The following is an 11,169-nucleotide window of genomic DNA, read 5'->3' on the forward strand; positions in this document are numbered from 1 at the left end:
ACTCCTTGAGTCTGACATCCCTGTTTTAGAACATTTGTTTACAAGACAAATTTTACTCCAAGATATAAGTTTAAGTTACGTTGTCTTTTGTTCTTCACTCTTGTCTTTAAAAAATTCAGACTGTTTTCTTCCCCCCTTCTTGTCTCTTATTCTACTCACAAGGGAAAAAAAAGCTAGCCATAATATAAGATAATATCTTTATAAGCCCATTGAATACAAGTGAATACAGGTAGTCCTCGACTAACGACAGTTCATTTAGCGACTGTTCAAAGTCACAACGTCACTGAAAAGAGTGAGTTCTGACCATTTTTAATACTTATGATCGTTGCCGTTCTCCAATAGTAATGTGATCAGATATTTGACAACTGACTCACATTTATGACAATTTTAGTGTCTCAGGATTGTGTGACCTTCAGACAAAAGAAGACAATGGATAAACCAGATTCACTTAATAACCCTGTAACTAATTTGACAGCTGCCCTGATTCACTTAACAAGTGTGGCAAGAAAGGTTGTAAAATGGGAGCAAAATTCACTTAACAAACATCTTGCTTAGCAATATAGATTTTAGGCTCAATTGTGGTCGTAAGTTGAGGACTACCTGTAATGAAATGGATAGAAAAAAGGGCTGGCCTACCTCTTCGGGAGCACAGGTATGAACATTTCTCCGAAAAAGTCTTTTTGGAATGATAGTAAGGAGGCAGGGGATTGTCATAGCCCTGCCTTGGTTCCAGATGGTTTGGCTCTGAGTCTGCAAAAGCCGGGGAAGATCTTTGAGGTTCAGTTCTTCCATGTGACAATCTACGGACAGACAGAAAAAAAGGAAGGGGGGGAAAACGGATGTCTTTATGATAAATGAACCTGTTAGGATGATCAGCAATTTTCTCTCCCTTCAGCAACAGCTTTTATTCTTATACCAATACAAGTGAAGGGCTTCAAAAAAAATTTATTGACACACTGTGGGCATGGCTTGTTTTGTGGGTGTGGCTTGCTGGCCATGTGACCAAGTAGGAGTGGCTTGACGATCATGTGACGGGGGTGGCTTAAAGGTCATATGACTGGCTTAAAGGTGGCCAACTTGATGTCACTCACGTCAAGGGTTTGGGTTAGGGTGCCTGGCCTCTCCTCGCCTCAAAGAGATACAATTTCCCTATTTATTTATTATTACTGAACATCCAAAATATACTATATAATTCTATGTATATATGCCATATGTGTACATACATATTACACACAGGCACACACAAATATACATTATCTACTATATAAACTGTATGTGTATGTACAAAACACACACACACAGCTCTTCTAAAATTATATACATTCAACCTCACTTAGCACGATAGGAAAAATATACCCAGAGCCCAGAAGGGGAAAAAAAGAAAAAAAATTCAAAAGTTTTCTACTGGTTCTGCGTACCTGACCGTACCTGTAGGAGCCCATCACTGACCAATACGATGGCAGCATCCCTCTCAGTCAACTACGTGACTATGCTGGGAGATTGTTTCGAATTTGGAAATGATTCTACCAAATCTGGAACAGGGGGCTACTGTCATAAATGGCCTGTCAGGTGCTGGCCCCTCCAGCAACAGAATTAGATGAGGCTTGGGAGTCAAGGCCAGCATCAAGGCAATGTGTGAGCTCCGAGAGGGAAGGGGGACTGGAACTGTCTTTTTTTAAATATATATATTTTTATTGATTTTATAATATAAAACACACACACAACATATAACAAGTGCTCAGTTATTGTGCCCACCACCAGACAGACATTCGTACCCCACCACCAATCAGGGGTGTTTCTTGTATAAACCATTTTAACCCAAGAGCAAAATATCTATTTACATATTATAAAGTGATTCCAATTTGTTTCTTGTACCTTGGTCTCGGATTCTACTGTCCATGTATCGTCTTACCTTGTCCCACCGTCCCATCAGTTGTCGCAAGTCAGTTTCATTAACCAAATTCATCCTTTTGTCCATAATCTCAAATTGAATGTGGTCCACCATGTACTGGTACCAATTTTGCATTGTCCATTTTGTCGCATCCTTCCAACCCAAGACTATTACCGCCTGAGCGCTTTCTATCGCTGCTTGTTTTATTTCTCTAAATTCTCCCATCTCATTACTTTTGACTAATACTGCCATTTCCTTAGTAATTATCCATCTTATATTTAACATCCTATTAATATCCTCTTGCACTTTTTGCCAAAAATTCTGCACTACCGGGCCTTCCCAAAACATATGCATAAAGGGACTGGAACTGTCAGAGATAGATACAGAGGCAGTCCACCAGCCCCAGATGGAGAGTCAACAGCTCCCAAGTCTGGAGGTGGCTGATGAGGAAAAGGAGGAATAGCTGGGTCCAATGCCTGACGCGTGGATGTGCAGAAGGCAGTGGAGAGGAGAGCAGTGGAAATCTATGGGCTGATCCTTGGGAAGGAAGAGCCATTGCTATTAATAAAGCCCCACCTTAGCTTCGGGGATAAAAGGCATGGGGCAGAGATGAATAGATGAGGTAGACAACTATTCATCTCCCTGCTGGACAGACTTGATAGCCTGCTGGGAGAGAGGGAAAGAGGGAGAAAGGGAGAGGGAGAGGGAGAGAGAGAGGAGAAACTTTTTGTCGGAGCTGCTGGAACTCCGAATAAAGGGAACATTTAACTACAGAGGGTTTGTCGTGTTTGGGAACCAAGTCAGAACAACAAACTTCTGCTTTCCTGCAGAGGGACAAAAAAATTGGAGACTACTTATGTGGTTCTTACACAAGGAGGAAGTTGGTGTTTGCCAAAGGATGAACCTGCCCATGTTATGGGGAATATTAAGTTCCCTGGGAGATGTTAAACAAACTTTTTGTCCTAGGTCAGAGTTGAACCTGGCCAGGTTTACGGGTGAAATGTTACAGTGGATTAGATATCTCCTTAAGTAGAGACGAAATAGTGGTGGAATTGACAGAAATTTATTTGGAGGGATGACAAATTGGGAGCACCCATTTGTGCTCTGAAAGAGTTACTCTTTCAGAGTTTTATTTTAATTTAGATTTAGTGTCTTGCAATCAATTGTGGGTCAAGGTTTGGCCACTAAGGGATTTACAAAGTGTCCCTAATTGCTGGGCAGCCTTAAACACTTGGCGATTTAATTACTTTGCAAGCTAAGAGAGATATTCTCAATGGCATTGAAGATCAAAGACTTTTGGTGGCTGCCTTCTTTTTGAAATTAAGAAGGGGGAGGAATCATTTTATATTTTAAAGGATTTCCATTTAAAAGCAAAAAGCTTAGCAAGATCGTGATCTAAGAAAGTTTCCAGTGAACAAAGGGGACAGTGATTTTTTTAAAAAAATAATTTTTCCCCCTGACAAAACTGTCTTGGAAAAGAGTAAAATTAATTAGACAAGCAGACTGGACCTTTGTGGGAAAGTTGATTATTTGTTTTAAGGACAAAAGTAATTGGTTGATTTTTTACAAAAGAAGAAGATCAGGCTAATATGAGGTAAATTGTGAGACTGCAACTGCAGAAAACTAATTGGAAATGTTAACGAAAATGTTAATGACAGAGAGAAGCAAAACGGGGGAGCCTATCTTTTACAAACTATAACTAGTACTATAATTGACATACTTTCACTTTCTCACCATGGCAACTACAAGGAAAGTTGTCAAATTGGAGAAAAGGATGAAGGGCTTCACTAGAACAATTTGCAGACATTTTACCAGATTAATTACAGAAAATGGTTGAAGAAATGACTGCAATAATTTTTTTTTTAAAGGAAATGGAAGAATGATTTGCAGGGATTTAAAAAAAAAGATGTGGAAGAAGTTTTTTTTTTTAAACCTGAAAATCTGTAAGGCGACTTTGCCTGCAGATCTAAACTGAGTTACCGATAAAGTAGAAAGTAAAACAAAAATTATAAATAGAAAGTTGAAGGAGTTGGAAAATTTGGCATTATTGTGACGGAGAGAAAAAATATTTTGCTTCAGATAATTAGGATAATTCCACAAAAAACAATGGAGAGGATGTTCTGTCGAGCTCTCTGGTTGAATCCTCCCAAAAACGCACAGATACAATTTCAGACACACACACGTTTGAAAATTCAAAACAATGTTATTTATAATGAAAAGTCACTTAAACCAAGCCCTCTTTTGGGATAGCAAAGAGCACTTGTCTCCAAACAAACTGGTAATTTGTACAAGTCCCTTATCAGTTCTGTGATACTTAGCTTGCAGCTATGAGGCAATTCACAGTCCTTCTTCTTTCACAAAGTGAAACACACTTTGCTCTGGTTTAGTTTCAAAGTGGGGAAAAATCAGCACATAAAAGGTCCAAGTCAGTAAAGCAGTCACGAAACACAACGATCAGATAATCCTCCACAATGGCCAAACCCACAGGCTGCTATTTATAGCAGCCTCACTAATCACCACAGCCCCACCCAACCACAGGTGGCCTCATTTTCTTTGATAATAATCTCTCAGTTGTTGTTGCCTATGCATCGCTCTCCGCATGCGTGGCTGTATCATTAACTCTTGTTCCGAATCCAAGGAGGAGCTAGATAATTGATCTCCTTCTGAGCTGTCTGCCACACTCTCCTCCTCCCTGTCACTCATGTCTTCTTGGTCAGAGGAGCCTTCATCATCAGATTCCACCGGGGGCAAAACAGGCCTGCAGCATGTGGATGTCTCCCCCACATCCACAGTCCTTGGGGCAGGAGCTGGGCCAGAGCTAACCACAACAGAGGATAGTATGTATGTGTGTATGTGTGTGTATTTGCTGCCAAAACACTTCCAAGCTTCCCCACACCCACTAGAGCTTCAAGTATCTATTGGTACCAATCAGTGAAGGGCTGCCTGTCACCAGTGCTACTGGTATGCTCCTGGCAATGGGAGTGGGCACACAATGGCACGAGATTCAGCCTCTGTGCATGAAATGAAATCTTGCATGAGGACACTTGCGTGCACTAGATTTTGATGTTTTTCGGTGGTTTTTTACTTCCGCACATGCGCAGAAGCTTAATCTCATGCAGGTATGCGCATGAAGCAGCCCCTTACTGATACCAGTGTATAATTTGTTTCTCCTAGATCTTAACTTCCATGAAGAAGATGATTGGGGAAGGAGAACATTAGGTACCACTCTCTTACCACATCTTGAAAAGACCAAAATATCCCACTCCCCTGAGCTGTACAATTAAGTCTAGGAGGGTGGGGGAAATCCTCCTTGCATTAATGTTTACAAGGGTTTCTCTACTTTTTACAGCCCTGTGGGAAGAACTTCGAAAAGAGAACGCTCTCTCCCCTTCCCTGGGTACTGCAACTCTTCCTGAAATTGGATATGCTGTGAATAACAATTAAGCTTAGGAAAAAAATCACTGGCACTAATGGAAACTTCCACTCAAGCTTAACTGAGATGTCCTGGTAGAGATTTCAAGACATCACTCCCCACTTCTTCTCTCCCCCCCCCCCCCACAACTTTACATTCAAGGCTATTCAGTTTAGAAAAAATATGTCTTGACCCATTAAATGAGGGCTTTTTTGGGGTGTGGGAAAACACTTTTGCACGTACCCAAAGCAATGTGCTCTTTCCCTATTTTTCTTGAGAGAACATTAAAACACTGATCTACCCGAAAATAAGACCCTGTCTTTTTTTTTTTTTGAACCCTGAAATAAGCACTTGACCTTATTGCCATGCACTCAAAAACCTGATTGGGTTTTGTTGTGGTTAGCTCTGGCCCTGCTCCTGCCCCAAGGACTGTGGATGTGGGGGAGACATCCACATGCTGCAGGCCTGTTTTCCCCCCGGTGGAATCTGCTGATGAAGGCTCCTCTGACCAAGAAGACATGAGTGACAGGGAGGAGGAGAGTGTGGCAGACAGCTCAGAAGGAGATCAATTATCTAGCTCCTCCTTGGATTCAGAAGAAGAGTTAATGATACAGCCACACATGCAGAGAGTGATGCATAGGCAACGACAACTGAGAGATTATTATCAAAGAAAATGAGGCCACCTGTGGTTGGGTGGGGCTGTGGTAATTAGTGAGGCTGCTATAAATAGCAGCCTGTGGGTTTGGCCATTGTGGAGGATTATCTGATCGTTGTGTTTTGTGACTGCTTTACTGACTTTGACTTTTTGTGTGCTGATTTTCCCCCGCTTTGAAACTAAACCAGAGCAAAGTGTGTTTCACTTTGTGAAAGAAGAAGGACTGTGAATTGCCTCACAGCTGCAAGATAAGTATCACAGGACTGATAAGGGACTTGTACCAATTATCAGTTTGTTTGGGGACGAGTGCTCTTTGCTATACCAAAAGAGGGCTTGGCTTAAGTGAATTTTCATTATAAAGAACATTGTTTTGAATTTTCAAACGTGTGTGTGTCTGAAATTTGTACTTGTGAATTTTTGGGTGGATTCTACCAGAGAGCCCAACAGAACAGGTTTATTATCAGGGGATCAATGGTGGGCAGCAGCCAGTACGCCCAGGTGCGAGGCTCCGGTAGAAAATTCCAGGGTGCGTGCACAGCTGCATGCTCCTGGTGCATCCCCACGTGAGATTTGGCTTCTGTGCATGCACAAGCAAAATCTCGCGTGAGGGTGCACATGAGAGCGAGATTTTGGAGATTTTCGGCGATCTTCCATGCGCGGAAGCAAAATTATCAGCAAACATTGCCAAAATCTCGCTTCACGCACATCCTCACGCGAGTTGGTTTGCTGAGCATGCACAGAAGCCAAATCACACGCCGACGAGCGTACATGAGACCGATGGGTGTACACGCACCCATGATGGCCTCCCAGGGAGCTCCGGTAGGAGGAAAGTTAAGCGACGCATCACTGCAGGGGATGTCTTATTTGGGGGAAAACAGGGTACTACTTATCAGCCGTTTGATAGGAAACCTTAACAGGAGTAAATCGCGTGGAAATGAGAGGGAAAGAAGAGAGCGTTAAAACTCTATTCTATGCAAAGGATTTATTTCTTAAACTTACCTTCCACCTGATGAATTTGGCGGCCTGCTTCTTTTATCATAATAATTGGGATTCTCCCTGGGAATGTAGCCTCTGTCTTGGTGAAATTTCCCAGCCTGGGGCATCTTCTGTTTTGCTGATGTTACCTACAAGTGAAGCTTCCTTCTGCTTCAATTTGATGAATGGCTAACATTCAGTCAACAATTTTGTTACTCGGTTAGAAACACAAAATAAGGTGATCTGTAAAAAAAGAAAGTGACAGCAGTTGGTTTTATTACTTGCTGTATAGCATAGGTTATTATTATTATTATTATTATTATTATTATTATTATTATTATTATTTAGATTTGTATGCCTCCCCTCTCTGTAGACTCCGTAGACCCTTGATGGCGAACCTACAAGCACGCTTGGCACGGATGGCACATGGAGCTATTCTGCCTGGCATGTGCAGCGGTGGCCATTCCTCTTCCGGGTTTCTACTGCATACATGCGCATTGGCCAACTAGTCTTTTGGTTACTGGCACGCATATGCACATGACAATCAGCTAGCCTTCCCACATGTGGCTGTGCCAGAATGATAAACTGGCCAGCTGATCATTGTGCACGCATGCACACCAGTAACCAGAAAACTAGCTGCCTGGTGCACATACATACACAGGAAACAGGCAGTTTATTTCTCAGCATGCGCCTGGCTATTGGGCAGCTCCCCTTATTGGGCATAAGCAACAGCCATATCATCGACACCTGCTGCCCAGGATCCACACTGGAGACTGTTTGTGTCAGCAAAGCGGTGCTGCGTCTTTGCCTTTGCCACTGCAAATGGCTCCTCCTCCTTCTAGCCAGCCTCGCTGTAAACTTCAGGGTTTGCCTTATGGGGGTGGGGAGCCTTCTCTGTGGCGACCCTGGCCATCTGGAATCAGCTCCCTCCAGAGATTCCCACTGCCCCCACCTTCCTCGCCTTTCGCAAGAGCCTCAAGACTCGCCAGGCATGGAGGCAATCAAGCCCCCTCCTGTTTACAAGATGTAATGAGAATGAATTGGCTGACTGATTTTAATATATATGGGATTTTAGTAGTAATTTTTAATTAATTAGATTTGTTGTTGTGTTGGATTTTTTGCATCTTGTGAGCCGCCCCGAGTTTTCGGAGAAGGGCGGCATACAAATCTAATGAATAATAATAATAATAATAATAATAATAATAATAATAATAGTAATAATAATAGTAATAGTAATAGTAATAACAACAACAACAATAATAGCCACAACCGACTAAACCGCCTAGGGTGAGTAGTTCAACCAGTTTCAGAGGACCCCAGCTTGATGAATACAGGTCTCCCCAACTTATGACATTTGACCCCCAAAATTTACGTTGCTAAACAAAGCATCTGTTAAGGGAGTTTTGCCCCATTTTTAAATTAAGTTGTTAAAATTAGCAACACAATTGTTAAATGAATCTGGTTGACTTTTGCTTGTCATAAAGCTGCAAAAAGTAAATCACATGACTCCCAGAGACACTGCAATGGTGAATAAATGTGAATCAGTTGCAAGGCCTCCGAGTGTAAATCATATAACCTGACGGATGCCGCAATGGGTCTTAAGCGTGAAAACCAGTGGTAGGTTTGCTCAGTGCCATTGTAAGAGTGAATGGTCGCTAAGTGAGCTGTTGGAATAAGCCGAGAACTATCTGTACTGATTTTAAAGTCTGCTGGACTTGAATTATAAATTCAAATCAATCTATCAATCCAATTACCCATTTCCTCCCACTTATGACTATGTGACTGTAACTTGTTGCTTGCATTCTTAAGATTTTTATTAATATTGTTTCTTCATTGCTTATTTGACCCCTATGACAATCATTAAGTGTTGTATCACATGATTCTTGACAAATGTATCTTTTTTTTATGTACACCGAGAGCATATGCACCAAAGACAAATTCCTTGTGTGTCCAATCACACTTGGCCAATAAAGAATTTTATTCTATTCTGTTCTGTTCTATTCATCGGACCAGAATATCTCCGGGACCGCCTTCTGCCGCACGAATCCCAGCGACCGGTTAGGTCCCACAGAGTTCGCCTTCTCCGGGTCCCATCGATTAAGCAATGTCGTTTGGTGGGATCCAGGAGAAGAGCCTTCTCTGTGGCGGCCCCGACCCTCTGGAACCAGCTCCCCCCAGATATCAGAGTTGCCCCCACTCTCCTTGCCTTTCGCAAGCTCCTTAAAACCCACCTCTGTCATCAGGCATGGGGGAATTGAAATTTTACTTCCCCCTAGGCTTATAGAATTTATACATGGTATGGTTGTATGTATGAGCGGTTCTTTAAATTGGGGTTTTTTAGATTATTTTTAATATTAGATTTGTTTTCATTGTCTTTTCCATTGTTGTTAGCCGCCCCGAGTCTTCGGAGAGGGGCAGCATACAAATCAAATCAAATCAAATCAAATCAATCAATCAATTCTATTTTATCAAAAAAATAAAATAATTAAAATAATAAAATAAAATAAAGGGATTTTTATTAAAGCAGAACGAAGCGGGATAAATTTCTGGGCCGTTTTAAAGAAAATTTTATCGTCAAAAATTAAAATGAAATAAAATGAAATAAAATGAAATAAAGGGATTGTCATTCGAGCAGAACAAAGTGTGAGTTTCTGGACTAAGTTTTAAAGTAGGGCTGTTTACAAATCCCAGCTATTCCAAGCTCTTTGTGTGCCCGAGATAAAGGTACCTTATTATTTCCTTATTTTCCCCAACTCACCCCAGAGCTGCTTGAAGGGCCTCCCCAAAGTTCAGGAAAGCGCCGGAGTCCCTGGGAAACCTTTTGGAGGGCTCGGGCGCACCTTTGTCTCTTCCCAGCCGCCGAGAGTCCTTCCCAGGTAAGCTCGGCGTTTCCTGGTCGGTGCAGCAGCGAAAGAGGTGGCGAAACTTCGCTCAGCCACGTACAACCCAGCCCGCCGTGGCCAACCCGCTCCGCCAATCTTCGGAAGTCGGGGAGGGTCAAGTTTCAGCCGGCAGCGCCCGCGGTTTCGGAGACGCTCAGAAAAGCAAATGGGAGCGACCCGCCCCAAAACCTGAAAGGGCGGAGCGCGGCGCCCGAAGGTGGCCGCTTCTTCGGGGCGCTGAGGCGAAAAGGGCGCTCGCGGAAAGAGGGCGTGAGAGAAATAAAGTCCGAAAGTGTTAAATGTGGGGCTAGAGACGCGCTTAAGGGAGAGAATGAAGCACTTTTGTTGGTGACGACAAGATGGGGCGGCATTAGGTGATCTTAAACCTGAGGGCTTCAAACTTGACAACTTTAAGACTTTGTGGACTTCAACTCCCAGAATTCTCCAGCCTGGGAGTTGAAGTCCACAAAGTATTAAAGTTGTCAGTTTTGAAGCAATGCTGGCTGGAGAATTCTGGGAGTTGAAGTCCACAAAGTATTAAAGTTGTCGGGTTTGAAGTCCTCTGGTCTAAGATCACCTAATGCCACCCTGTCTTGTCATCACCAACAAAAGTTTTATTAATAGGTTTGCATGTGACTATGTTTGTTTTGTATTGATTTGTTGAAATTTTGAAGTCATTTTTAATTGTTGTGCCTCACCCAGAGCCACTTATGTGAGATGGTGGCTATATTGAATGAATGTTTAAATAAATAAACCCAAAGTGTACATATTTGCCTGCAGAACGCTCCATAGAAAACATTGGTAACTTTGCAGTTGTTTAGATCCTCCTCAATCTCCTTTTTAAAGCAAATGCCACAAATTTAATCTGTTCTTATATAGATTACAATTCCATGAATTCTTTATTGTTGCATCCTTGTAAGAGCCACCTTAACCTGCCTCATGTATTTTGTTTGTGTGTGTATTTGTTTGTTTGTTTGTACATGTGTTGATATGGTGCATGTGTGTGTGCGAGTATGCAGAGCAAAGCTTTTGGCCTTAACCTATACTTACTGATGCATTAATGTAAAAAATATAAATCTAAATTAAACTATCTGTTGAACTTCTCACTGCTCTAAATACGGGGAAAGCATCAGTGTACAGTGGTACCTCTACCTAAGAACACCTCTACTTATGAACTTTTCTTGATAAGAACTGGGTGTTCAAGATTTTTTTGCCTCTTCTCAAGAATCATTTTCCACCTACAAATCTGAGCCTCCGAAACTAACCAGAAAAGGCAGTAAGAAGCCTCCATGGGGACTCTCTAGGAATCTCCTGGGAGGAAACAGGGCCGGAAAAGGCGTGGAGAAGTCTCTGT

General features: G+C 42.2%; 1 protein-coding gene across 1 annotated transcript in view; it reads right to left on the reverse strand.

Moving 5' to 3' along the window:
- The window catches only part of LOC139164692 (MARVEL domain-containing protein 3-like), a 33,357-nt gene extending 23,411 nt beyond the window's left edge, over window positions 1–9,946 (reverse strand). Inside the window, exons 1-3 of the mRNA XM_070747135.1 lie at window positions 9,692–9,946; window positions 6,958–7,176; window positions 637–800 (exon numbers count right to left, since the gene is read on the reverse strand). Coding sequence (XP_070603236.1) covers window positions 637–800; window positions 6,958–7,061 — 268 coding nt within the window. The 5' untranslated portion in view covers window positions 7,062–7,176; window positions 9,692–9,946. The remainder of the gene's footprint in view (window positions 1–636; window positions 801–6,957; window positions 7,177–9,691) is intronic.
- Between the last annotated feature and the right edge of the window lie 1,223 nt (window positions 9,947–11,169).

The sequence above is a fragment of the Erythrolamprus reginae genome, chromosome 3, assembly GCF_031021105.1.
Source record: "Erythrolamprus reginae isolate rEryReg1 chromosome 3, rEryReg1.hap1, whole genome shotgun sequence".
In the NCBI taxonomy this organism is placed as follows: Eukaryota; Metazoa; Chordata; class Lepidosauria; order Squamata; family Dipsadidae; genus Erythrolamprus; species Erythrolamprus reginae.